Source organism: Parus major, chromosome 10 (assembly GCF_001522545.3).
Source record: "Parus major isolate Abel chromosome 10, Parus_major1.1, whole genome shotgun sequence".
Taxonomy (NCBI): Eukaryota; Metazoa; Chordata; class Aves; order Passeriformes; family Paridae; genus Parus; species Parus major.
In genome coordinates, this window is record NC_031779.1 from 18,309,031 (window position 1) to 18,336,619 (window position 27,589).

Genomic DNA, 27,589 nt, shown 5'->3' on the forward strand with positions numbered 1-27,589 from the left:
AAGCAAACTCCTTCATAAAATAACACCTGTTGCCCTGAGGGTGGTTTAATTCAGTGTGTAGAAATTCAGTACTTTTTACTATTGGAAGGGGTGATGCCTCTCCATTCCACAAAGGAAAAAGCTGTTGTGTAAGGAAACCCAGGATGCTGAGAAGAGGATGAAGCAGAGAACAGGAGCAGGAAGGCTTTGTTCCCTGAGGGGAGGTGCTTCTCTGGGGCCAGATGTCTGAACCAAGGGATAGGGAAGTGTGGGAGCTCTGGCCTTGGAACAGCTTCATACAAGAATTTAATGTCTGATTTCTGAAATTTAATAGCTTCCAATTTATATGAAAAATAGAGAAGTAATAGATAAGCAGTTAAAAAAAAATCCAGTACCCCTAAAAGACCTGTTAAAAAAAAAACCCAAACACAACTTTAATAGCATCTTAACCCATCAACATCCCAGATAATTCAGTTTAACATAAATTATAAGCTATACTCAAAGTAGTTCAAAAAACTCAGAAACATTTCCTAAAAAATGTTTTGGGAGGTGGAAAAGATGGCTCAAGTGCAGCTGAAGAACTTTGTTCTGTTTCCTGGTGTATGGAGCTGCTCCTGTGCAGCTTCCAGGGAAGAGTTCTGTTCTTCAGTGGTGCCATGGGAAAGACTTCTCTGGAGCTTCCGGAGTGTCAAGAGCCAGCAACACTTCAGTCTAGTGACAGTACTTGAGGCAGGGGGGTGTTTGGTCAAGAAAGGCACTCACAGTGTGGGGAAGTTACTGCTCTTCCCTGGCACATTCCAATTCATCATCTCCATCATCTTCTGTGGGAGCATCCTTGGCTGCAGCAACCTGAGTGTCTTCAGTAAGGTCAGTGGGATCCTGAGCAACTGGGCTGTCAAACTCCTCCTCTGAGTAACTACTGGGGAGCTCTGCTGAGAAAAAAAAGAGAAAAACCATGAGCAGACACGGGTGATGTGTTTAGCTGATGTTTTCATCACCAGAATTTCCATCCCAGCAAAGGCAACTCAAGAGGTAAGAGGCTGAGCTGCATTTCACCAGAGACAAAGCTGTCACAGCTTGGTACAACCACCAGGGAGTTTAACCACAGGAAAACTGTTCAAACATGAGAGCTGCACATTCCAGCACTTCCCAGGAAAGCCATCAGAGCCCCTGCCCTCCCTGTCACCACTGAACTGGGTCCTTACCCTGGTGCTGGGACTGGCTGAGGCCCTGCAGCCGCGCCTGCCTCCGCTCCAGGGCCAGCTGCCGGTTCTTCTTCATCCGCTCCTGCTGCTCCTCTGTCAGAGCTGCACCAGGCAGGGAATTCAGTTCTTCTGTACTGCCAGAGTGGGAATGTGCATCTTCAGCAGCTGGATCCAGCCCATTGCTTTCCCCTTCTCCTGCTGGTTAAAAAGGAGGGGTTGGAAGGGGAAGAGGGGCAGAATCAACACTTTAAACCCACAGAGATGCACTACACCTCAGTCAACAGAACATTCTGAAAGCGTTTCTATGTTCTACCTTTTGTATTGACAGCTGAAGCTCATTCCATAATTTAAATTTAATTTTCTGCCTAGGCCCACATCCCCAGTATTCAAAGGACACAAGTGCTCAGAGCTCACACACTAACAATAATCCATGTTTGAGTGCAGAGGCACAGCTCCATGTACTGAGTTAGCAACAGCAGCTGTGCTTGAAGGGTCAAAAAGGGACAGGAAATCCAGGCAGTCCTTAGGGCCAAGTAATTTTCCTTCCATCCCTACTAATAAAACACTTCAGAAAGTGGCAGGAGTCCCTACAGGAATTCCAATCTTTCAAGGCCAGGCTGTGTGGCACTAATTGAAATTGTCCCTGCCCATGGCAGGGGAAGGAACAGGATGGGCTTTAAGGCCCCTTCCCACCCAAACCATTCCAGGATTCTGTGAATCAGAAGTCTGAACACATACATTGAGTACTGAGTTGTGAATTCAGTGTGCTCTCTTCCAGAGATATTTACTCATTGCCAGCACTGAACTGTGCAAAGTGGAGGCAGCTCAGTTAGACAAACTTCACCCCCAGAGAGCAGCACAGCACCCTTGAAAGCGCCCAAGGCCTCTGCACCACTTCAAGCCTGTGAATAGAAACGTGAGCAGACAAAAACCTTGGGTTGTTAATTACTCCAGCCCAAGTTTATCTACACCTGTGAGACAGCTACTGCAGCTTTTCCCTGCAGTGCCACAGTTCAGGAGCAGCTCAGCACCACATTTGAAGCCCAGTGTGTGGAACCATCGCACAGAACAATCTGATGGCTCTGCAGACCCTGTCGGCAGGAACCACTGGTGTTGCTGTCCGTGGCTGCTTCTGGCTGCAGTGCAGCTCTCGCAGTGCAGCAGCAGTGAAGGCAGCCACGTGTCACCAACTGCCCCCAGGGCAGCCCAAAGCTCAGGCCAGCTGTTACCACTCACAGACTCATCCCCCACACCATCATTCCCAAGCACTGACTGGGCTGGAGGCCAAGAGTCACATGGAGACAAATGGGACAATGGGTAGATAATGTCCTCAAGAGAGACCCACAGCAGAAATGCAAAACCCTGCACAGATCCTTAGGAATGACAGTGAAATTCCCTCCTTGCTGCTGCTAATGTTTCTTTCAAGTTACCATGTGAACTGTACTTCCTCTTTAATTAAAGAACTGTTGATGTCTGATTTCTATCTGACTGGAAGAGACTCTTGACTCATGTCCTCGGCAAGTGCTGGGTTTTGATCCTGGCAGCAAGAATTCTCCCAGCAGCTGTGTGCCAGCACTGACAGACAAAACAGTGCCCCCAGCATGAGCAGGCAGTGCCTGCGAGGGACAGACACCACGCCCTGGCTGCACCACAACTCCTCGGGCTGCCATCAGGGTGAGTCTGACTCCTGCTTTAACAGGATCCAAGCACAACACAAACCTGTGTGCTCAATAATTGCAGTTCTAGGGGGCTTTTTGGAACAACATTTCTAACAACAGCCATCTTCCATTTCCTTTCAGCAGCCCATGCAATTCTAGTGCATATGTGCAAGTACCAGTTCAGTTTTGCCATCAAAAGACTCACAGAAGCCTGGTTTTAAAGCAGAGACCTCTCAACAATTTCTTCTACACTAGAAAAGCCTATCATGATCATTCACTTCTGGTCAGTAGGAAGGGAATTAAATAATCTCAAACACTGAAGTACTGAACAAATAGTGAGAGCATACCTTCATTATTTTTGAAGTCTTCATGTAAAATAGGAAGATCAAGTCTAATCCGCTTGAGGCAGGTCTGCAGGTGGGAGATTAAAACACTGGTAATTTCACCTGTAGCAAGTTTTTTTGTTCAACTTTGTGAGGATGGGAAAACCACAGCATTTCATTTTACACTTTATTACTCTGAAAAAAATACTCCTCTCATTTCATGTCCATTTGACACACAGACCTTCAGTGCTGCGGATCATCTTCCCAGTCCTTCACCTATCACCCAGCCAGGTGAAGCTGAATTCTTTATCAGTCTTCTTTTGCAGGTTCAAGCATTAAAAATCAACCAAACAAAACCTGAAACTCCAGCCAGTTCCAGCACTCTTGCTGTGGTTAAAGATGTCCTGAAAGTGGTGAAGCCAATTCTCTGGAGTATTATCTCAAATAAAGAAAGGTTGTATCTAAACATAAGTACCAGACAGAGCTCTAGATTGAGAGAAATAAATTTAAATAACATTATACTTCTGAGCAGTATGCACAACCTAGGTCTTCTTTTGCTGCATAATTGATCCCCTAAACCTACCTCTTGCACTATTCCAAACACCATGAAGAGAAACTGACAGAAACAATTCATACCTGAACTTCCTTTTTGCTTCCCAAAGACTCCACTCTGTCAATAAAATCCTCAAACTGCAGTTTTGGGAACAGTCTGTGAGCCCAGTGCTCCATATGTTGTATCAGTGTCTTCAGGTCCTCTGCCTAGAGCAGAAAAGACAATACCCAGCTACTAAAGCTGCCAGAGAAGGGAGACTGCAGAGGGAAACAGGGAAGCAATTCCTGAAAGCATGGAGCATCTGCAGTTTGACAGTGCTCAAAGTACAAATGTGTGGGTAACCTTTCCTTCCTCCTCCCACAACCTGGCATCAGTGTAAACTCAGGCTGTGAGAACAGCACTGATACATTTCAGGGGAGCATTTGCATATCCTGTAAAACATCTACAGGTCCTGAAGCATTGTCCTTAAACAACCAGGGCTGAACCCAGGCTGAAATAGATCCACAGGGGCACAGATGGCATTGATCCTGCTGTTTAGAATGCAGATGCAGCAAAATAAGCTGATCTAGGAAAAGTTTTTGCACCTTTCAGCACTACTGCCCAGTTCCTTTGTGCCTCCAGTGGTAATGAGAACATTTATACCATGAATGCTCTCTGTAAAAGAGAGAGGCACAGGTGTCCTTGCAAGTGTGCCAGGAGAATCATGGAATTGTTAGGGTTGGAAAAAGTCCTCGGAGATCACAGAGTCCAACCACTCCCCCAGCACTGCCAAGGCCAACACTGAAACATGTCTCCAAGTGTCACATCTGAATGTCTTTTAAATCCCTCCATGGATGATGACTCCACAGCACAGGCTGCCCAGGGCTGGACAACACTCTTGGTGAGGAAATTTTCTCTAATAACCAATCTAAACCTTCCTGGCACAATGTGAGGCTGTTTCCTCTTGTCCCATTGTTTGTTACCTGGGAGAAGAGACTGACCCTCCCCTGTCTACAACAGACTCTATAATGATATGTAAAAGAAAATAAGCTCTGCATGTCTAAGCACACCCAAAACAGTAAAAAAGCTTGTAGATAAAGTCCTGCTTTCTCTTTTCTCTTTGTTGTATGTCACACTTTTCTTAAAAACCTTGGGATGCAAAGCCCTGCTTGTATGGACAATACAAGAGTCACAGATGTGATATTCTACTTTTACAGTTGAGGAAAATAATTTTATGATCAAAAGATGGGTTTTCTTAAAGCATTCATGTTTGTTTTAAAACTTGCAGCTCCAAACCCCATCAGGATTCGTTCAGATATTGCTGAGAAGCTGGCTAACCAGAGTACTATAAATTCCCCCCTTATCAGATGGGCAGCACTCTAACAAATCTACATTAACCTCCCAGGAAATAAAACCAAAGCTCACCAGGTCTTACCTCGTGCCCTTTACCCTTGAACTTCACATTGTCAAACATGTGTCTCAGAGCTGGGAGTCCCCTTTCTGAAATTAATCTGGCAATAGGAAATGGGGCAGTTGTTTGAAACCCACACTTTCTTCTTTCCATTAACAAGTAAAATAAACAAAGAAAAAACTCTCACATTCCCTAGAACAGCTTAAAGCTTGGATTCTTTCTGTTGATTATAAAGAACTCACACCAGTTTTAGAGGTACCTTATTCATTCTCCCACAGCCCTACACCAAAATCAGCACACAGAGAAATACTCTGTATAAAGTTACCTTTGGGCATCTAATCTAGGCCTTGGTCTTTTAACTGCTTTCTGTGTGGTCACAGCAGAATCCTTTGTTTGGGACTGCTGGTTTCCATCTGGATCTGGGGAAGAAAATAGCATCATTTAAGTATTCAAAGCAATTGCCATCACCGAGGATTGTATTGTGTACATTTTAAGCTTCTACTTGTATTTCTGATAAGTGCATCAAGAGTGCATCCAACACTCTTATCTCTTCTAAAAGCCAAGTCATAAAGAGTAACTACAGATCATTGCTGTATAATTATTTGTAGCAACATTTTGTCAGAAGAGCTTGAGCTTTATAAAGATTTGTTTACATATTTTCATGGAATCTACAAAAATAAACTTCCCACAAGCCAGAAAGCATCGCATGATTAACAATTTAAATTTACAGTTTGTTTTCTGCCTATTTTAATGCACTGAGGTCGAACACCACCAATTTCGATTGCACAGCATTGAAATGGGATTTTTAGGGATCCCGGGTGTTCACCTCCATTAGCCTGAGCCCATTCTGCATCGTCTCTTCCTGGAGAGGCAGGAGGTGGAAGAGGTGGGAATGTTTCGTCTTCTGTGTTCTCATAATCCGGAAGATCAAACAAGTTGTTCTCTAAAGGATCTAGCATTGCCACAAAGAAGCCTTTTTCCCCTTCCTGCAGAAAACAGCAAAAGCATTTAAAGAGAAGCAGCGAGGTTGCCACATAAGCAGATAAACGTCAATTATATACGGTATTTACAGCTTTTTCAGGAAAAGACCTGCCAACCAGATCGTCATACAAATTAAACAGCAGATAACTAGCTGAGCCGAAAAAATAAGGGTTTGTGATGTTTCAACTCGTCAAAGTTACTCGGGAGTGGCAGGAATTAACCAAAATAAGTGGATTCCTGACCACAGCGCTTATCCATGGAGCCGCGCGCCACTCTCATCCCTGACCAAAGCCTTAGGGGATGGAGCGGCAACTCCCCAAATTTACAGCTCACCCACTTCGAAACGCGGTGTGGAGGAGGATTCCCCTTTTCCGGCTCCCCAAGGGAAGGTAACCCGGGAGCCCCCGGCGGGAGCGGGGCAGGGCTCAGGCGGTGTCAGGGAACGCTGGTGCAGGAGCGGCTCCGGCCCTGAGGGAGCGGGGCCACGGCTGAGGGGCCGGGGCCGCCCCCGCGCGCGCCGAGTCCCGCGAGAACCCCGGGTCTCGCGATCTCCCGACCGCGGCGGCTCAGGGGTTTTGGCGCCAAAACGCAGTGGGCGGGGCCGGGCGTGTGAGGCGATTCCCGGGACTCTGGAATTCGGGGTGCCAGGGCGGGAAGGGACTTTACGGATTATCTCGTTCTCATTCCAACCCCCCTGCTGTCGTCAGGGACACCTTCCACTATCCCAGCTTTCTCCAAGTGCTGTCCAGCCTGGCTTTGGATGCTTTCAGGAATGGAAAAGTTGATCTGGGCAACCTGTGCCAAGGCCACACTACCGTCATAAGGAGGAATTTCATCCTAATATCCCATCTAAACCTACTCTGTCAATTTGAAGCCATTCCCCCTGTCCAGTCCTGTCTCTCCAGATCCTTGTAAATAGTCCCTCTCCATCCTTCCTGTAAGGTCTCCTGATGAAGGCCACAGTGAGGTCACTCCAAAGCTTCTCCAGGCTGAGCAATCCCAGTTCTCTCAGCCTTTCCCCATAGGAGAGGTGCTCCATGCCCTTGATCACCCTGGTGCCTCCTCTGGACTCACTCCCGTGCTGTGCTGGGGCAGTTCTGCAGGTGGGGTCTCACCTGAGCGGGGCAGAGTGGCAGAATTCCCCCTCACCTGCTGCCCTCCCTGTGGATCAGCCCAGGATACGCTTGGCTGGGGCATGTGCAATGTCTCACCCACCAGCACCTCCAGGCGCCTGCAGTGTCTCCTTGGCAGGGAAAACGTGCTGGGGATTAGTGTTTAATTTGAAATAACCAATGTTGCAAAGCCCCATGATGAGTCACCTCCAAGAATGGGATTTAAAATAGGGCCCTGTTGAGCCCCCTGTAACTTCACAGAATCACAGAATCCCTGAGGTTGGAAAAGCCCTCCAAGACCATCGAGTCCAGCCTGTGACTGACCCCCAGCTTGTCCCCAGCCCAGAGCACTGAGTGCCACCTCCAGGAATTCCTTGGACACCTCCAGGGATGGGGACTCCAAACCTCCCTGGGCAGCGCTTTCCAATGGCTGACCACCCTTTTTGTGAGGAAATTCCTGCTGCTGTCCACCCTGAGCCTCCCCTGGTGCAGCTTAAGACAATGCCCTCATCCTGTCCCTGTTCCCTGGGAGCAGAGCCCGATCCCCCCGGCTGTCCCCTCCTGGCAGGGAGCTGTGCAGAGCCAGAAATTCCCCCTGAGCCTCCTCTTCTCCAGGCTGAGCCCCTTTCCAGCTCCCTCAGCTGTTCCAGGGACTCCAGCCCCTTCCCAGCTCCATTCCCTTCCCTGGACACGCTCAAAGTCCTTCTTGAACTGAGGGAACAGGCACAGGACTCGAGCAGTTCCTCCCCAGTGCCCAGCACAGGGGCAGAATCACTGCCCTGCTCCTATGGCCACACTATTCCCAATCCAGGTCAGGGGTTCCCATCCCGTCTCAGAGGAAAGGACCAGAACAGCGAGTGATCCTGAGCTGTTCTGCAGACAAAGACTTCAGGGAATTTAAAACAGAACAGTTTGCAGTTGTCCAGGCTGGAAGAAAATACGCCGAGCCCTCAGAGGTTTGGCAGCTGTGCACATAAAATGCCATGTAAGGGTTGGGGCTGCAGGGACAACAGGAGAGGCTCCAGGCTCCCGTCTCCAGTGCGGTAAGAGCTGTAAATTGTTCTCATATTTTTACAGCTCAGTCCATAGAGGTGTATCTAGCTTAAATTATAGTCTCTTTGTTTAAACAAAACTATATAAATTAATGTAAAATATGAATCCATTAAAGGAATTGGTTTTCCCTTATTTCTCTATAAATTCAAATTTGACATACAGTGTTTCTGGTAATTTAATGTATTCCTTCTAGTATGACCAAATCAATTGAAGTTACTTTCTGGTTAAAATTATTTTAACAGTTAATGTTTAAAATGTATATTCCCACTTGCTGAAGCATCTTTTATAGTCAAGAATATATTAAATATAGGGAGAACACACTAATGGATTTTTTAGCATTGAATCAATTTATCTTATCTTTTTAGGTATGGCAAATTTTTTCAATCGATTGAAGCAGCTGAAGTATGAAAATTAACACAGAGATTTAATAATAATCATAGATCAAGTGCTGCTAATTTCCAGCACAAAATATTGTAATTGTCATATAAAATTACTGAAAATCAAATATCTACATGATGAGCTCTTTGTATTGGAAATAATAGCCTGTCTTTGTACTGAAAAATCCTTACAAACAAACAAACAAACAAAAAGTAGATCACTTACAATCTCTACAGAGAACACAGAATTATAAAACCCACCATATTTATGCAACTTTGATTAATCAATATTTTTGAAGAGTGTTTAATTAGAAACTGGACTTGATGACCTAGGTGGTTCTTTCCAATCCTGTGTTCCTAATTAAATAAAAAGCAAATGCTGGCAAACATTGATTATTGGTTTTTCCTCAGGAAATGAATAACCAGCCACATGCTGCTAAAATAATAAGTCAGGAAAAAACAAACAAAAAACCCCCCACAGGTTGACTCTATTCTAGAAAACACTTCTGTTTTCTAGTTTAGGTGAAAAGGAAATATTACTGCTTGTTTCTATTTGATTACTGTAATTTCATTAGAAAAACTGCAGAAAATTAGCACCTTATTTTATATTTCAGTCTCATTTCCTGCTTTGTTACCCGTAATATACAGCAAAGGAAATCTGTCAAATGGATAATTGCCTGCTTCCATGGTTGAAGGGGTTTATTCCTGAGGGAGCAGAATTTGCTCAGCAAAAGAAACCTTCAGATATTATGTTGCCAAAGCTGTTCATGCCATAAACCCTCGGCACCACTGCTCCCATTGTATCTGTATTAGTGGGAAGTCACATCTTAAGGATTAAGCAAATTTCAGTTATTTCTGATTTATACTTATTTACATTTATGCCTTGCTGATCTAATCTGAATTTGATATTATGCAGCCACTTTAAACCTTAATTTCTAAGCTTTTAGTGTATCACAAAGCATTAAAATTGGGCTGTAATCCACAGTGCTCTTTTAAATCTCTGTTTCTTGTGGAAAATAAGGTACAAGGCAGGTTGTGATCTCTGTCAGGCTCTCTGTCAGCTCCCTTCAGATAATTTTTGATCCTCTTGGCTAATTTTATTCGAATTCAAACCAGACTTCATAAATTCCATTGCTTTATGGGACTAATTATTTCCCTAACTTGCTTTGCTAACCACTAAATAGATTAAAAAGTATTAAATCTTTCAAATAGAAGTTTGTGTGCACATGTTTTGGCAGTAAAATATGCAGCTCTATGTGGCAATGGAGTTTGAAGAGCTGGCTTATTTTAGATGCAATTGATCTATATAGTAATTGTGGTTTTCTTTTCATGCAAGAAATTAGGCAAAATTTCGGTTTCTATAAGGGGAAAAAAGTGGTAATGAAGACAAGCTTCTATGTTCCACTTCTATTTACAGAGACAAATTATTTCTATTTTTCCAAGCAGTGGTGAAATCAATAAATCAGAAAGTCTCCCCGCTCAGAAACCTCTCACTGAAATGACAGCAACTTCTATTTTTATTTCATCTTTTCCTCTGTGACTCACCTCCAGAAACACCTGTTTGTAAAGCCAAACACTGTTTCTTCCACGGAGAATATTCAAATTCCCAAAACATGTGTTCTGTTTTGGCTGGGGAAATGTACTTAATTTTTAGTAACAAATGTCCTGATGTTAAACCTATTTGTTTTACAGACAACAGTACAGAAATTGTTTCTGCAGTGGCATCAATCCATATGCCCGTGAATTTATTTCTAGCTACAGTCAGTCCAAGATATTTTTGGGTTCTGTGCTTTGGTCAAAGGGATTTTAAAAGAGATTGATGAAATCAGTAATTTCACAGCCCAGTGTTCTCATTGCAAGGATAAAGAGCTCCAGAGGAGGGAGCTGTCCCTTAGTATCCGGAGTTGGATGGAGGGAATATGTCTTTAATGGCAAACCTGTGGGAAAAAATATTTATTTATTTTATTTTACTTTAGAAATTAATAAGATTATAAGACTTATTCAGCATTTTTGTATTATATATAGGGAACTTTGTTCATCATTTCAGTTTCTGTAAAAACATTAATAATTACTTCGATTAGAATATAATTGTGTTTTTGCAAACCACAGAAATTTAAATCATACAGAATTCAGGTTGGTTCTTTATCCAAAGTGTTCACAATAGAAATCTTGTTATGGAATTAACTCTACACTTCTTTTTGTGTCTGAATCAACTCATTGGAGTATAAAACCTGTCCACTGCTGGAAAGATGTTATTCATTCAGGTGGTGTGTTCACATGACTTGTGTATGAAAAAGACCGCTAGGGAATCTCAGGGAAAAAATGGAACTGCCAAAGAAGCTGTTTTTTCACTCTTTTACCAGTACCAAGCCACTACCCCCACCTTAGTGCTGAGTTCCTCGGTGCTGCTTCACTTCTTGGCTCACGTGTGTCTGCAAGAGGTTTCATTTGTCACTTAAGCAAAATTATGAGTAACTGCAGAGTCTTTTCTGCTTGATGCATCGTGTTTGTTGACAGATGGAGCACTGTGTGGTACAGAAATGTACAGTAGCAACAGAAAGAATTTCTCAGCTGTGTCAGAAATCAGAAGAAATCTTCAAGCCCTTCTCACTGTGTAACTCCTACAGGCCTTATAAGAGTTTTTAGCTGACTTCTGCTGGATTCAGACAATGAGAAATTAATCTTATGAAAGCAACTCAAACTTTAATGAAGTTCTTTACAGATCTCAGCAGTAGAGGCAGGATTGTAGTCACTGTTCACGGAAGTCAAATGCACAGAACTCTTTTTATCTCCTGAATTTTATCATATGATTAGTGTATGTGTCATAGTTAACTGCACACACATGTCCAGATTTGCTTTGTTATCCAAACAAGGCCATTGGGTGCTTTAATATTCCATATCCTGCTCCTCAACCCCCCACAAGATCCACAGCTAAACAACAGAACCTTTACATTTAAATCCTCCCTCATGGAGAGAACACTGGTATGGAAGAACACGTTCTACTGACCATAGCAAGGATAAATATTGTTCTCAAAGGAATTTTGCTACCCCAGAAGAGCCCGCTGGAGCACGGACACCCAGTTGTCCTGCCCGAGAGGTGATGTGCCCACAGGCCCATGAGGCAGCCCAGGCTGATGACAACCCTGCGTGTCCTGGGCTGAGTGACCAGTGCTGTTCCAGCTGCCCAGGTCCAGCTGAGCTGTCACAGGACACATCACATGTCCTTTAGTATTGAGGGGCAGACCCTTAAAAAACTCAGTTCTTTATCAGTTTGTGGAAGCAAGTCGATGTTAAAGCAGGGCTCTTTTTAAGTCATCATAGAATAGATTGGATTGGAAGGGACCTTAAAGCCCATCCCATTCCACCCTCTGCCATGGGCAGGCACACCTTCCACTGTCCCAGAGTGCTTCAAGCCCCGTCCAACTCGGTCTTGGACACTTCAGGGATAGGGCAGCCACAGCTTCTCTGTGCAGCCTCCCCACTCTGACAGGGAAAGATTATTCCCGCTGACCCTCGCTGAGGGCAGGAGCGCTGTGAGGGCAGGAGCGCTGTGAGGGCAGGAGCGCTGTGAGGGCAGGAGCGCTGTGAGGGCAGGAGCGCTGTGAGGGCAGGAGCGCTCTGAGGGCAGGAGCGCTGTGAGATCAGGAGCGCTGTGGGATCAGGAGCGCTGTGAGATCAGAAGTACTGTGGGATCAGGAGCGCTCTGAGGGCAGCAGCGCTCTGAGGGCAGCGTTTCCCGCGGCCTCGCTCCCCGCCGTGCGCGTGCGCGCGCTCCCCGCGCAGGCGCGCGACGGGTGCGGGCGGCGCGCGCCGGCGCGGTCCCGGCCGGGCACATCCCGATCCCGGGCAGTGCCCGCCGGAGCTCGGAGCGCTCGGAGCGGGGTCCGGCAGCCTCACGGCCACCTGCCCGCAGCCCGCGGGGCCACCGCCGCACAGGGGAGCTCCCCCCCGAGTTTGCCGCGCCGCAGGAAGTCCCTCGGACCTGTCCGAAGTGGGGCCGCGGCCGCTCCGTCCGCTCCCCTGCGCGCCGTGTGCGGGCGAAGATGCCGAAGAAGAAGCCCGGGCCGATCCAGCTGAACCCCGCTCCCGATGGATCCGCCGTGAACGGGACCAGCTCTGCAGAGTGAGTGCAGCCGGGGGCGGGGGTGCGGGCCGGCCCGGGCCGGGGCTGGCCGCGGGGTGCGCTGCTCCCCAGCCCGTCCTGCCCCGCAGCCCCGGCCCGCAGTCCGGCGGGGACTCCGGGGACCCCCAGCGCGGGGGATACTCGGGGTCTCCTCCGCGGAGTAAGGAGATGCTGCCTTCGGCAATAAACAAACTTCTGTCACATACGCGAGGGGGGAAAAAAAAGCTGGGGAAAAAATAAGGGAAACTTGTATAACTCCTTTCTCGTAGTCCGTAATGGTGTCTGCTGGGTTCTTAGCTTATATAATTAGCTAGTAATGCCAAATTACACGTTTCCGATGGCATATTTCGTATACGTGTATGTGGGAGAATTTATACTGCAAGTCGCAGATTTGTAGAAAAGGTGTTTTGTTTTGTTTTGCCTTGTCCTTGGCTTTAACCCAAACAATCGCTAGTTTGAGCAAATCTGTTTTTCACTAATTGACATGTTGTGCTGGGTACGGCAGGGAGTGTGTGTGCAGAAACTGCTTCAGAGCTCCTCTGTGTGCAACACAAACATGACACTGTAAATGTGGGAAGGGCTGAGCTAATCACGGGGACACTTCTTGGGGAAAAAATACTGAATATTGGATGGCTGCGTGTTGCTGATGAAGCCTCTGGTGCACGTTTCTCACGGATGTGGGTGGGCAGGGTGGCCTCGGTCAGGCAGACACACCACCTGCACCTCGAAGTGATGAAATGTTACAGAAGGTTTTCATTTGAGGTTCATGGGTCGATGTTCACACCTTGATTTTTAGACAATGGTGTCGGGCTAGCCCTTTAGTGAAGGTGCATCTTGGAGGAGCAGATTCCTGCCCCTGTATGGTCAGCTCGGTCCTCTGTGGGAGATGTAAACTGAGCTGAGATGTGCTGCTGTACCACGGTGACACAGAGGATGTGAGGCAGGCTTGCAGTGACATGTGCAAGTCTCGGGCTTTAAAGTGCTCTGTATTCAGCAGTGCCACGTTTTCACACAGGCTCAGATCTCGTTTAACCACCCAAACATCTAAAAAAATAAAAAGAAAAAAAACAAACAACCAAAACCAAATCAACCGCAAAAGAAATGTAACCCCGAAACCAAACTAATTCCTCCTGAAAAATAAAAAATTCAGCATCTAGCAGCTCCAGCTGTGACATTTCTAGCAAACTCTTTTGATGATTAACTGAGCGATGAGCTGTTTAAAAACTGTTCTTTGGCAGGAGTTACTGATTGTATCTAAGCATTATGGTCTGAATATTATGGAGCTTTTGTTCTGGATTGACAGGGAGAAAATACTGTGTTTTTATATTTGCTTGGGTAGCACTTTCCAGTCGATTTTCTCAAGGCAGTTGGGAATATGTTGCTTTAGTCTTCAGGGATCTCTTTGCATTTTAGCCTTGTTCTACAGAATAAATCTGATACACCAGTCACTTGCTGCTTGTAGTACTTGATGTAAATCACCTCGCTCCCAATATACTCAATATCGTATCTCTTCCCTCAAGAAGTGTCATTAATTTTAAATTGCTTTTACGTGTATGGTACTCATTTACTTGTTGGAAGCCTTTGGGGACTCCTGGGAGTGCTGAGTCTTTTCTGCCCTGATGAACTGCCGTGCTTCATTTTCTGCTCCGTGTGTTGATTTGGCTGGGGTTTGTGTGTTTGTCCCCCACACTTCTGATTTGTGTCACACACAAGACCTTATACCCAGCTTTTGCCAGGCTTAGAGGTGTCCAGTATTTTTAAAAGAAGTAGCTTAGTGGAAGTAAATTCAGCAACCAGTTGTCCTATATACAGCCAGGATTAATTAATCATGGAAATATCCCCTCATCCTGCTAATTTTAAGCCCTCATTGTAAAAGATTTCAAATAGCAAAGAACAGTTGCATCAGAATTTGGAAATGTTTTTGGAATTGAGTTGGAAACAGTTTTGTTTTTCATTTCCTTAATATGTAAGGTTGTTTATTTTCCTCCCCTCTCCTGCTCTGGGCTTTTTCCCCCTTTGGTCAGTGCCTGAATTCCTCAGTCAGGTGTTTGTGAGGCTGTTGTGCATCACCAGGCGTTCCAAGTATGCCGTGCATCCCTGCACTGCCACATTAACACTTTCTAAAGCCCCGAGCCTGCTATCATGGAATTCTGGCTATGTGAGGCTCCAGTTGCTCCTTACATACACAAACCTGTCCTTCTGCAAACGCCTCCCTGCTCTTCAGAGACGGCGCAGCGCGCAAGGAGCTCAGATGACTTGGCAAAGCGAAAAGGAAGATTCCGAGCGAGGCGATGAAATTCCTGTCTGTGAGTGCGTGAGGGACCCCAACATCCAGGAGGAAGGAAGTTATTTAGGCCCAAAGGCGATTCTGGCACAAACCCAAACGGATGTGCACGGGCCATGGAGCTGTGTGCTGGAATTCCGAGACTTTCTCGCTGTCAGAGGGGGGAAGGTTCTGTAACTTATTAATGCTTTTAGGAATGAGCACTTCTGACACCGTGACATCCTGGCAGAAAGGGAGGAAATGAAAGAAGAGGCTAGATGATTCAGGATGTCCTGCTTTGCATTTGTGTCCTGTCCTCTGTCTTCATCCTTATTTGGTGGTGGGAGCTCATTGACTGGAGCAAGGGAAAGTTTATAACACATGGTGTAAGGCTTTAAGAGTATGCAGGAGACCTGGGTCTCATGTGCATGACTCTTTTCTCTTTATTCCTTTCTTTTTTTAATCTTTTTTTTATCCCTGGCAAGGTAGTATGAAGGGGAGTTAGTGCACTCACAATTTAAATACAGGTATCCCAAATATTTAAATGAAAATTTCACAGTGTTTCTCTCCGACAGCAGATTTTGTTACTTGTAGCAATTACTTAACCACAACATCCTGCACGAATAATTTTTCTGGAGGGCCTTCCCGATCCCTGGCTCTGCCCAGTTGGACAATAGAGACAACTTGATGAAAGGTTTTCCTGTGCCCTCAGCTTCACTTCTGTTTTTGACACTTCCCGTGGAGTCGCGGTTGCTCGGCTTTCTGCTGCTCTGAGCTGCCTCAGCTCTTCAAGCTGAAACCAAGATGACACAGGCCAGCTGTAGATTTAATTTCATTCTTTGGAGCTGCGCTGATATAATTGTGCAAAGCTTCTGCAGAGAAAGGGGAAAAAAAAAAAAACCCTACCAGGCAAACCTGAATGAAAATTAATTGAAGGAAAACTGTTCTGGCTGAACGTTCTGGGCTAGTTTAGTGTCTTAATAGCCAAAACCAACAAGAACAAATCTCCAATTTATGGATTTGTGTTCCTTTCAAACTTCTGACTCCCTGTTGCTTTGAATATCTGACAGTTTTTACCCAATTTTTCTTTCTCTAAAGCCAATCCAGCCCCAGAACATGAAGTAGAAAAAAAAAGGCAGGTTTTGAGATAATGCCACTTTCTGTATTAGAAATTTGTTTACATGAAAAGAAAGTTACTCTGTGAAGTTCTTTAATTACATCTTTAAAATAAAAATAAAAGTCAGAGAGAATGGTCAAACTGACTGCCCTGCAGCCTTAGTTTTTACTTTGTCTCAGTAAATCCAAACAACTTCCCTAGCTCTTGTGCTAAAACATAAACCTTCCAAAGAGTGTCTGGGATTTGATTAAATACAGAAAATGAAAACAATTCTTCTTAAAAATTGCGTGCCAGCGACTTTTATGTATTTTATGAGCTTTAACATGATGGGATTGAAGTGTATTTATTTTTTCTTTTCAAAATAGAACTGTGTATATGTTTTAGCAACAACTGGTGTCTCCCAAATCAAGCCTGAGCCGTGGCCTCTGCAAATCTCAGATGTGAAGTATCAGCTACAATAGGAGGTTTGTGTTTAATTAGATAAAAATGAGAGCAAAGAAAAGTAGACAACAGAATTTGCATCTTCTCTGATGTGTTGAAATGGGCCCTTGAGAAGCATTTAAGATACTGTCCATAGGTCTTTACCACTTTAGGAACTGTATTTCTTTTTGAAAGAGAAAGAAAGTCCAAAGCAAACTGTGAGGAGAACCAAGTCATCAGGCACAATGTGGTTTTTGGTTTTGTTTTTTTCCTTTTAAAGCCTTAATTATAATAAATCTGTGCCTTCGAACTGTTCAAGCCAGAGAGCAATTTTGTAAAAATGGGTGACTGCAAATTCCAGTCATAGTTTCAGTATTAATTAATCAACCTTTCCTTGTTGTTGCTTTTAAGAAAGTCCCTGAATGGCTGGTGCAACTTCCCTGTGTTTGCTTGGCAAAGAAAAGTTTGGGGATTGTGCAGAACTGGTTTGCACCTTGATATATATTACAATTTGCAAAGTAAACAATTGCTTACTTGTTGTGCTTCCTGCAATTTTCTTGTTTTTCAGTATTTTTCTCAAGGGAGCTTCAGTTTGGGTTTTTGAGGTGTAGAAGGACAGGCTGTGTCCCATCAGAGGGATGGGGTTATGGGGCTTTGGTTTTTGGACTTTAAGTTTCCATTGTGGGCTCTTTCCCAGTGGATCCTGTTCCAAGAGGATTTGTCCTCCATGGAGCATGTTTTTTATCAGTTTTCTTGGATGTGAGATTATATAAAAGGAAAGGAAAATTTTCACAGAGTTGTTCACTTTAATGCTTGCAGGGTCATTTCTGCCTTGCTTCAAGGAGTATTTTTTTATTTGGTGTTTTTTTTTTTCCCTTTTGGAATTCCTTGAGCTTCAGGGGAGCTTTTTTTGCCTGTGTGCAGTGTTCTGGAAGATTAGACCCTGGAATTTTGACTGATCTGGTTGGATTGCAGTTGCATTCAATATACACATAGAATTTCTGCAAGCTTGTAAATATTTTTTAAAAAAGCAACTTTTTTTTTTTAATCCCCTACTAATGAAGGATTAATCAAGCTTCCAAATACATGTGCTATGAGTGCATTTTAAATTAAAATATACCCATGCATAGCTTTCTCTTTTAATGTGCTTGAGCCTGGCATAGTCCTTCACTGAATTAGAAATACCATTTTAATGTTATTTAAGTACACACTAATAGAACATGTGATCTGTTATAATAAATTAATGAAAGGTCAGAGCCTGCAGCACCTCACGGACTTGTGCTAAAAAAAAATTATGACTAAATGTACACCACTAGCACAGAAATTAATGCAAGGGGCACATTGACCTGTGCAGCTCTTGCTGGCTGTAGGCAGCTTTTTGTTGACAATTATGGATTGCATGTAGAAAGGATTTTAAGACATTTAATCCCGTCTTGTTATGTTCTGACAGTCAGATTTAAACATAATGATGGTAATGGAGGAATACTTCAGTTTGTGTGAGGTGTCTTTTTTTTTTTCCAAGAGCTTAATTGGTTTAGGGGAGTTAAAAACTGGGTGTAAAAATAAACGTTGCTGAGGAAATGTGAGGAGAATAAGTGGTGAGGGAAGTGCAGCTGTGCTCATGGATCCAGCTACTTTTCTTGTCCTTTACACTGAGCCTGCAGATGGTCACAGAGGTGTGATTTCACAACAGAGCTTGTGCAAGATCCTGCTCCTTCTGCAGAAGTCTCTCCTCTCCTGGCTGTGCCAGTGTCTGCTGCTCTGGCTGACAACTCAGAACCCACCAGAGGAGTTCCCAGAGCTCTGTCCACCAGCACTGGGGTAACCACAGCTTAGCCAGGGAAATAATCCTGGTGAAAATGTGGTTTTAGTTCATTTGTAAATGGGTTGCTTTGCAATGAGTGGCTTGGGGCAGAATGAGACCATCACCTCCTGCCTTGGCAGAGCACAGGGAGCCTGAGAGATGCTGGAATTCAGAAATTACAGCAATTCCTGAGCAGCACATATTTTAATGGAGTAGTCTCAGGTCTCTGTCTCAAGAGTAGCAAATCACCTGTGAGACCTTCCAGTGTTATCTCACAGCTAAAAACAGGGATTGAGAGGCTCTGGGTAAACCCAACATGTAGTTGAATTATTTGTTGGTATAACAACAGTGCAGCTCTTGTTAACCTGGAAAAAGGGGTTTTGTGTTAGCACTGACTTAAAGAAGCCCAAACATGAAAACTGTGGGGAATTTACAAAATTGTGAAAATTGTGAGGCAGGAAATACACCAGCCAGTTTTTAGGGTGGATTTTGACTACGTATTGCACTGTGTACAGGAGAAAAATTGTGAAATGAGCCGAGGAAGGAATTTTCTGTGAGGTCTGATAAACCTTTCCATCTCATCTTTAGGTAGCTTGTTCCCTTTCAATTACTAAATTCTAAATTTTCCAGTAAAAAAGCTCCTCCCTCTTTTTGCCTGTGTTACCTTTTTTACAGCTGCATTTGTTCCCCCACCATTGCCCTGGGGGTTGGCTGGGCTGTGTAAAGTGTGCAAATTCCTCTGCCAAAACACAAGAATGTCTTTTGGAGAAAGAAATGTAAGCTGGCAAAACTGAATCTTTGGGGAATAATGTTCTTTCTTCCAAAGACTTCTTAATTTTTTATTTGTTAATTTATTTTTTTTTCTTCAAGGAAGCGGTGGATTTATTTTTCTAACCACTTGTGTCACTAGAAATTAGTAATCAGGTGATTCCTGCTTTGATAAGTGCTCAGTATTACTCAGACAAAATCGTGGTTACACTTTGGAACAGAAGTGCAAGGCTTCCTGCCCACAGCAAGGGAACAACTGGGAAAGGCTCATTCAGTGCTCAGCTTCTCTTGGCAAACATCTGTGGAGGAGCCTTTGTCATCCTGAGTCCTGTCTGAGCAGGAGGAGGGTGGATTCCAGCAGAGCTTCTCCCTGCTGACAGCTCAGGATGGGATCTCCACCTGGATCCAGCCTCATCCAGCACTGGGAAGCATCATCCCTAACAGGGCATGCAAAAGGAGCAGATGATTTTACTTTGCATCCTGAGCATCAGGATGGAGATATTCCAGCAGTGTGGGATTCTTTGGATGAACAAGAATCTTCTTAAAAACCTCCTTATGGGTTTTTATAACAAATCCTTGAAACTTCCTGGCAACTTTTCTTCCTTTCTTGCAGGGTTTTGTACAACTCAGCATTGTTCTGTGCTTTTCCAGAACTTTTTTTTTTTTTTTCAGTGTGGTGGGAAAATGAGTCAGCAGATTGCAGAACACATTCTTTTGGGAAAAAAATGTTCTCTTTGGATATAGATACGTGAATATTTCTGTATGTGTTGGTACACTTGATTCATATATTAAGTAAAAGTTACTAATTTCTTTCTCTAAATGGCTGTGCTGACAGATATTCAGTGTTATGCAATCCATCCATTTGAAATACAGGCTAACCTTCCATCCCTGGCTTTCTCAGAATCCCAGTTATGGGTTTTTTTGGTCTGTTTCAGACAGTTTCTGGCAGTTTCTTTTCCTGGTCCTGGTCACTTTGGCTCTGGATGGAGTTTGTCCTGCTGTGCTCTGGGCTCAGCCCTTGCACAGAGGAGTCTCAGTTCTAATCCTGGCCTGTTCAGGGGCCTTGTAAACTGATCCTGTAACTTCATCTTTTTTATTATTGTAGTGCCCCTCAAAGGCTGTGTAGCCACCACATGGGACAGTTGGGAAGATATTGTTACTGTAACTATTGCATGTGTTCATCCTTTGTTTTTGTCATATTTAACTCGTACTTCAGAGACAATGGAAATGCAGGCCTATGTAAATATATGTGTCAGCTGATGATCAGAATTTATAATTCTGTGTATCCTCTGTGTTGTGCTTTAAATATCCAATCAATAAGTTCATTTTTCTGTCCGTAAGGAAGTTTTAATTGTGCTGTGGTTCCTTTACCCTGATGATGTGTAGTGTTGGCTGGGAAAAATCTCTGGTGCACAGACACGAAAGGGAGATGGAGAGCTTGGATTTCTGGTCCTGAAGGTTTGGCTGTAGAATTTCTTAACTTGAGATTACAAAGTTGATTTAGGGCAAATTCTGAATGCAATGATATATTAAGACCTGAGGAAACCTCTTAACTCAGAAAAGAAGCCCAAACTCCCTCTCTGTGGCATGGTTTAACCACAGAGCTCAATATGCCAAAGGGTTTGCAAAAGTTTTCTGGCAGCTCCTGCTGCCACTCAGGGTGAGGGGCTGGAACACCAAGGGATGGGAACAGCTGCAAAAAATCTGGTGGGGAGCGGCACCCAGGGCATGAATCCTCTGTGCCACTGCTGGCAGCACTGGCTTTTCTGTCTGCTGAGCTCTGCCTGCAGCTCACACGTGTTCCATGTGCTCTGGCTTAGGGGAGGAAGCTGCAGTGTTTAATGGGATGGTGGTGAGGCAAAAGAGAAGGAGGCTTAAAGCAAAGATTCCCCCCAACAGCTCAGCCTAAAGGGAATTTTGGAAGTTCAGCTGTCCAGACACCCAACAGGAGATCTGAAGTTGTGTCATCTCTTTTCTTCCTTAAAACTCCTTAAAAAATGCCTTTCAGCCTTAGAAAAATGAGAATTTGCATTGAATTAGCAGGATACTCTTTTGGACAGAGCAATGCTTTTCTAATAGTTTTGTTTTGCATGCCTTTTACTGAGAAATAGATTTTAATCAAATGCCTCTTAACTGGGTTGTGTTTTTGGCTTTTTTTTCTGGCAGTATTAAACCTGACTCTATGCCATGCAATGTCACTGCAATGTGGAAGTGGATGGTGTGTTAGATATTAGGGAATAATTCTTCACTGTGAGGGTGGGGAGGCCCCTGGATCCCTGGAAGTGCCCAAGGCTGGGTTGGATGGGGCTTGGAGCTGTCTGGGATGGTGGAATGTGTCCCTGCCATGGCAGGGATGGGACAAGAGGAGCTTTAAGAAACCAGTCTGTGATGTTCAGATGATAAATTCACCTAGAAATCCCTCCTAAGTACAAGGGAATTTTTTTAAGATCCTCTAACGCATTGCAAGGATTGAAGATCAACAAGGGTTGAAAACCAGTGTAGTTTTCCAAAACAGACTCTTTTGCATTTATAGGGAATTTGGATTTTTTTGAGTTGTTGCTCTGACTGCAAGTTTTATGAGACTGCACTGGGGTTAGACCAGACAGACACCTGTGCTCTAAGCTGGGAGACTTCTGGAATTACATTTATCTTCCATGTTATTCTTTGTTCAAGGAAAAGTTTAATAAGAATTTGTCTTGTTGCCCAGGTTTGGCAGAGTCACACAACATAGTAGTCTGTCTTCTCAAAACCACAGAATGTCTTCATGTTCCTAACACTTAATTTCAGCTCCCTGATTGAGGTTGTTCATGGAAATTATGTAGTGAACTGCCTACTTTCTTCTCCAAATTGACAGTTGTGTGGGCTTGGGGAAAGCATTAATGTCACTGTTCTGGAAAACAACCCCCAAGCTTTGTATCCTCATGCGACAGGAGATCTGAAAGTGAAAGTACTTCTTGATGCTTTCACTCATGCTAATTGTTCAGCTTGCAGCACTGATAGTAATGCCTTTGAACAGATATTTGACAAATTACTGGTAAAGACTCTCCGATTTTTTTTTCTTTTTCCCCTGCCACATTTTTTTTTCTTCTCTCTCTGAAGTAGAGTTGAGTAACAGCTTTACTGTAGCCTTTAGGGTTGAGTGTGTGATTAACTTAGCACTAACATGAATTTAAAAAAAAGAAAGCTCCCAGGGGTTTGGAGTACTGGTATTAATTAAGGACTTATTTTCTGGTTTTTGTTGTGCCATTATGTGCTAGCAGACTAAAAGCAGCATTTCTCTTCCTCTTACTGCTTCCAAGAGAACAAGTGTGTTCTAAAATGTTCATGCATCTCCTCCAGGAGTGCTCTCCTCAATGCTCAGGTGGCTGTCCCCAAAACCAGGAGCTGAGAATCTCCACTTGCCTTGTGTGCATCTCTGTGTGCTGAGTGCTCTCACTCTGCTCAGTCTGTGACTCCTCCCTGCCCAACCTGCACACATGAAATAAAAGTTTGCTCCTTGTGCCCTAACTCCCTGCTCTGGCCCTGCAGTGCCCAGCTGTGTGTGATGTGCACGTGTTTGTTGGTTAGAAATCACGGGGGGTGGATGTTTAAAAAGAAAACCTGAAACAAAAATCTACAGCCAGCCCTAAAAAGAAGTGTGTGATGGGCTCAGAAAGTGCCCTTGTGGTGGGATGGTGTTTGTGACACACCTTGTCTGTCCAGGGGTTTGTGGATAGGAGCATGTGCAGGTCTGGGAAGCAGAGAACAGGGTGCTTGGTGCCGCAGTGACTCCAGGTGTTGCTGGGCATTTATTTCGGCTTCTTGTGTTCACCCAGGATTCTTTTACCCAAGCATCCACTTTTGGCCATTGGCAGAAGGTGAGGGACTGGAGGAGGTGAGAATTTGAAGATCCCAGATGAGCTTGCCCAGGGTGGGGTGTCCCCGAGTCTGAAAAGCTCCCACATTCCCACGCTGTGATTCTCCTTGGAAAACCTTTCTCACCTGCACAAGGTGGCAGCAGAAGGGCTGGCTGTGGGTTTCCCCAGGGTCCCAGATGGACAGGGATACAGGTGAGGTTTCTCCACACCCATCAGGGATCAGTGTTTGGGGAAGGTGGGCTGTGTTTGAGTTCTTTCTGCATTCTTTTTGAACTTGGGAGGTCACAGAAGTGCCAGATGGCCAGGGGGATGCTGCACTGTCAAAACACTTCCTTGAGCACAGAAAGGAAGAAACAGTGTGAGTTAATAGGAAAGATCCTCCCTGATCAAATGTGGGTGGAGAGAATTCCTCCTCTAGGGCACCTGGTACCTCGTGCTGCCCTTGGAAGACAGAAAGAAACAACCAGCTTTCCCAAAAACATGCCTTGAGTGTGTTTTCCTTTCAACTTTCCATTTAGTCAGGAAGAGAGAGAGATCTTGCAATAATTGTGAAGGCACTGCACTGAGTGCAGAGGTGTTTTCTGCTGGCTGTGCAGGGTATTTATCCTCCTGCCAGCTGAGTGGGAAGGTGTTTACTGGTGGTGTTGTGTGGGATTCCTCTGTTTCTTCAACAAATGGGGGAAGCAGCACTGACCTCCCTGTGGCTTCATCCCAAGGATCACCCTGTGAGAGCTGGATCCCATCCCTGGTGCAGTTTAGTGTGTGCTTGGCTTTCAAACCACCAGCAATAAATTAAATGATAACCTATTGCTTTAGAGTAGTGCTTGGCACCGTGGAGCCCTGAGCTGATTTGATGATTTCCTGCTTTGATGGATCCCTGGCAAAGCCATGGTGCCTTGACAGTGAAAAACACAACTCCAAGACTGCAGCAGGTAATGGTGATGAATTTTAATAGGAATCTTTGTCTCTGAATAAAAGTTTTATATAAGATTAAGTAACTACCAGTGCTCCTTCTGGAGGCAGACAGTTGCACAGTAGCATGTTACTGTTTTAGCTGCCAAAGTTCCTGAACATTTTTGTGGTGCCTGGTGATGAACTGTCTAAAGTATTCCTTCTGTGCTCTGCATGTGCTGGTTTCATTCGATTTGTGGAACTTCCTGTGTAATGATTTACTTTTCCACCTGTTTCTCTGTGCTTTGCAACTCGCTGTGATGATTTCACCTGGGAGGGTCCAGGTAACAGTCCCAGCTGCCAGTCAGGGGAGTGTTCTTACAGTAGTTGGAGTTAAAAACTGAAACTTCCAAAGTCCTGTCTCCTGGAAATACCCTGAGTAGATTACACCAATTTTGATAACAAAAATACACCTTCTGTTTACCTGTCTGCATTTTAAATTGATTAATGTCCTTCAAGCAAAGGATCAGAATGAAAAAAAAATCAATTATTTCCTGATGCCTGACATTCAGTTATTATAGTTCTATTCTTATCATGAAACTAACTGGAGATGTTGCTAGTTACACTCTGAATAGTGATTCTGACAATGCAGTTGTTGGGTTCATATCTTTCAGATTAATTCACTTTGCAGTTAGACAATTGGTCCTGAAAATCTGAGAACTTCATTGCTCGACACTGCAAATAATGAAGGTTTTACCATTAAAGCTTAGAATATTCTGGTGGTTTCACTTGGTGGAGAAACCTGAGGTGCTGAAAATCATGGGATCCAATACTTGCTCATCTGTGAGAGCTTTTGGAATCTTTTGACTTGTATTCAAGCAGGGACCTCAGCAATAATTCATAGTTTCAAGCAAGGAAATGCCTGTTTTAAATCAATGCCAAGTTTATTTAGATTAAAACAGGCAACTTATTAAAGAAAAAAAAAACTTTATCCAGACAAACATTAGACTAAATAGACATGATAAGTGCTATCCTAGCAATTTTTTTTGTTGCTAAAGCATCAGTTGTTTGTTCCATCACACCAGCAGTCTGTCTGCTCCAAGTCATGTGCTCAAGCATCTCTGTGTTGTCTCCAAAGCCAAAAACCCCCTTCTGCCTGAGAGAAAAACTGAATAGTTGTTTTCTTCAAAGCACAGCAAGGAAAGCCTTGTTGCACCCTGTTTCTGTGTCTCTGTTTTGTGGGGTTTTTTTTAATTCCAAATGGACAGCCCTGCTTTACTCAGTAATCCATAAAATGACAGCAAGTTTCTTCTCAAAGCTTGTAAATTATAATGAAGGCTTGAGCTCTGTCTTTTCACAACAGTAATTTTCCAGGGTAAAACATGGAGTTTGTGTCCAGCATTCGTTGCTCTGGAGTTTATTGCAGGAAAATAAGGAGTGCTTAACTTTTCCTCAGCTTTTCTCTTGTGATCATGGTGTAAGAAGAGCTGCTTCAGGTATATTCTAGGAAAGACACACCTCACTTTGACTGCAGCCTGGAATTTATTTGCTTCACTGCGTGCATTTGATGGGGAAAAAAATAAGCCAGTGATTAATCATTCAGTTTTGCATTTCTGAATTTCAAAAAAATGTGTTTCTTTCTTAATGAATCATCTTTAAAACAGAGTCAGTAAAACAGATTAACTTGGATATTCTTGTATGCCACGTTTATCTACGAGGGGGGTTTTTCAGTGGGGATGCTCCAGGATTATTGGGCTGTGATTACACAGGTATAAAACATGCTATGAGGACAGAAATTATGTTTCTCTTTAAAAGATAGCATAAAAACAATTTTGCTTTGGTGCAGATACTTCATGTTTAATGTGAGACAGTTGTGATGGTAGCTGTGCATCCTCTCAGCTGACCAGCTCCTCACTGGGTGTCAGGGTGTCCCTTTGTACAACATATTTTCATAGTGAACATTTTATGAAGTGATGAATAGAAATGGTTTTGATTATTAGTGAAATTTAATATTTTTTTAATGGAAAGCAGTTCCAGTCTTCATACTTCTGAAGAAGAAATAGATTCCTTTCCTCAAATTCTTCATCCTAGCAACACTGTATTCCCTGGGAACATTGCATTAAATTTGCTGAAGCAAAACAGGTATTTGCTGTTAAATATTTACTCTTGAAACAACTTATTGTTTCAGTTGGAAACAGGAAATTTTAAAGGAGCCTTTAAGTTGTCATATTGGAATGAAGACTTTCCATAGGAATTGAAGTTGTTAAAATGTCCCTGGAAAACTGAACTTGTGTGTGTAGTTCCAAACTTAATTCCTGTATAAAGTTTTGTTTTTCTATTTTGTGTTTCTTAAATATGTTAAAATGAGGTTTTCAGCAGATATGTCCTTTAACAAAATTAAAATAAGCTTAGAACCTTTGGGTCAAAGACTTTCACACTTTCAGTGGCCGTGTTTTGAACCTGTGTTTGGCTGGGCTTGATGACTTTTTACTGATACCTAAATGAGAAACCTCTGAATGAATTGTTGGTTATACAGTCCTGTGAAAACCAGTCAATAAAACATTTAGGGAAACTCTGTAGGAAATTACAACACAACCTTGAAAACACACAACTAAAAATAGCGTGGAGTGCTGTGCTGTGATTCAGGAGCTCTCTCTGACCAGAAATGCAGAGTCATTAAGCCACTCCTGGAGGTGGTGAAACTCAACATGCCTGGATTTGGACCTCCAGGAGGGGGAAGCTGGGTATCAAGTGTTTGTCATTGTTTTATCTGGGATAAAACACAGTTTACTTAAATCAGAGTTGCAATAACATCTCAAGGGGGTGACTGTGCAGGTTGGGTCCTTCTAAATAACATGTGCAGGTGCAAAAATGGAGTGATTTTAACTCTGACCTCTGTTCCCTCACTCTTCCCCTCCCAGTACTGCTCAATCCTGCGCTTCTTTCTTGTGCAGGACAAATCTGGAAGCACTTCAGAAGAAGCTGGAAGAGCTGGAGCTGGATGAGCAGCAGCGAAAGCGCCTGGAAGCGTTCCTCACCCAGAAACAGAAGGTTGGGGAGCTGAAGGATGATGACTTTGAGAAGATCAGTGAGCTGGGAGCAGGGAATGGTGGTGTGGTCTTCAAAGTGTCTCACAAACCCTCTGGCCTCATAATGGCAAGAAAGGTGAGAGTCAGAAAGAACAACTTGGGGGTGGTGTTTATAGAGGATGTTGTCTCTGAAATACAGTGACTTTATTTAGAGAAATAATTGCTGTTGACACACAAAAATTACTATTTAATGCCAACTTTCAGAGAGGGGCATGTGTTTCCAAAAGTGGGAAAGGTTGTGCTTCCTCATCCTATGTGAGCTTCCCAGTTTTTCAGAAGTAGTGTCACATGTGTTAGTAATGAAAGGATTGGCATTTGTTCCTCCTTTTTCCCTCTCACTCAGAAGCAGACCTAAAAAAGAAGGAGGCCTAAAAAATTACTGGAAGTTATAAATTAGACAAAAGTGGCAATATTCTGTATTCTGGGCAATAAGTTTAGAGGAATGGAAAAGGTATCACCTGTCTTAAGAGCTTCCTTCACAGGCACACTCCTGGAAAGGGCCTCTGGATGAGACTGGAGAGGGAAAGAGCTCAAAAAACTGGGAATGGGGGGATGCACTGGAGTTCAGTGACATCTCCTGTTCTGTAGTTCCATCCTGGGATGCAGTTTCTGTGCAGGAAGGGATT

At 43.8% G+C, this 27,589-nt stretch overlaps 2 protein-coding genes and 1 non-coding gene across 7 annotated transcripts in view; 1 reads left to right on the forward strand and 2 right to left on the reverse strand.

The window, feature by feature from the left end:
- Window positions 1–261: 261 nt before the first annotated feature.
- On the reverse strand, window positions 262–6,611 carry TIPIN (TIMELESS interacting protein). 5 transcript variants are annotated; one of them, XM_015639382.2, is made up of 8 exons: window positions 6,427–6,611; window positions 5,935–6,094; window positions 5,434–5,527; window positions 5,133–5,208; window positions 3,802–3,924; window positions 3,190–3,253; window positions 1,185–1,382; window positions 262–908 (listed from the first exon to the last, which is right to left on the reverse strand). In XM_015639382.2, the coding sequence occupies exons 2-8, from the start codon at window positions 6,065–6,067 to the stop codon at window positions 754–756; spliced, it is 843 nt and encodes a 280-aa protein (XP_015494868.1). In that variant the 5' UTR covers window positions 6,068–6,094; window positions 6,427–6,611; the 3' UTR covers window positions 262–753. The 5 variants fall into 5 exon arrangements, with proteins under 5 accessions (XP_015494868.1, XP_015494866.1, XP_033372881.1 ...); XM_015639380.2 differs by having other exon boundaries at window positions 262–911; XM_033516990.1 differs by having other exon boundaries at window positions 262–911; window positions 1,185–1,379; window positions 6,423–6,508.
- LOC117244964 lies at window positions 2,230–2,364 on the reverse strand. Its single transcript, XR_004498996.1, has one exon.
- A 5,828-nt stretch (window positions 6,612–12,439) lies between the features above and the next one.
- MAP2K1 (mitogen-activated protein kinase kinase 1) overlaps window positions 12,440–27,589 on the forward strand; it is a 32,379-nt gene continuing 17,229 nt past the window's right edge. Inside the window, exons 1-2 of the mRNA XM_015639289.3 lie at window positions 12,440–12,754; window positions 26,829–27,039. Of these exons, the coding sequence (XP_015494775.1) occupies window positions 12,675–12,754; window positions 26,829–27,039 (291 nt within the window). The 5' untranslated portion in view covers window positions 12,440–12,674. The remainder of the gene's footprint in view (window positions 12,755–26,828; window positions 27,040–27,589) is intronic.

What these genes read in the sequence shown, in the direction of transcription:
- TIPIN (XM_015639380.2), bottom strand. Translation starts at nt 6,067, where the DNA reads ATGCTAGATCCTTTAGAGAACAACTTGTTTGATCTTCCGGATTATGAG. An exon ending in CCTAGATTAGATGCCCAAAG is followed by an intron (nt 5,209 to 5,433) that starts GTAACTTTATAC and finishes TCCTATTGCCAG; the next exon opens with ATTAATTTCAGAAAGGGGAC. An exon ending in TCAAGGGTAAAGGGCACGAG is followed by an intron (nt 3,925 to 5,132) that starts GTAAGACCTGGT and finishes TTTCTGCTCTAG; the next exon opens with GCAGAGGACCTGAAGACACT.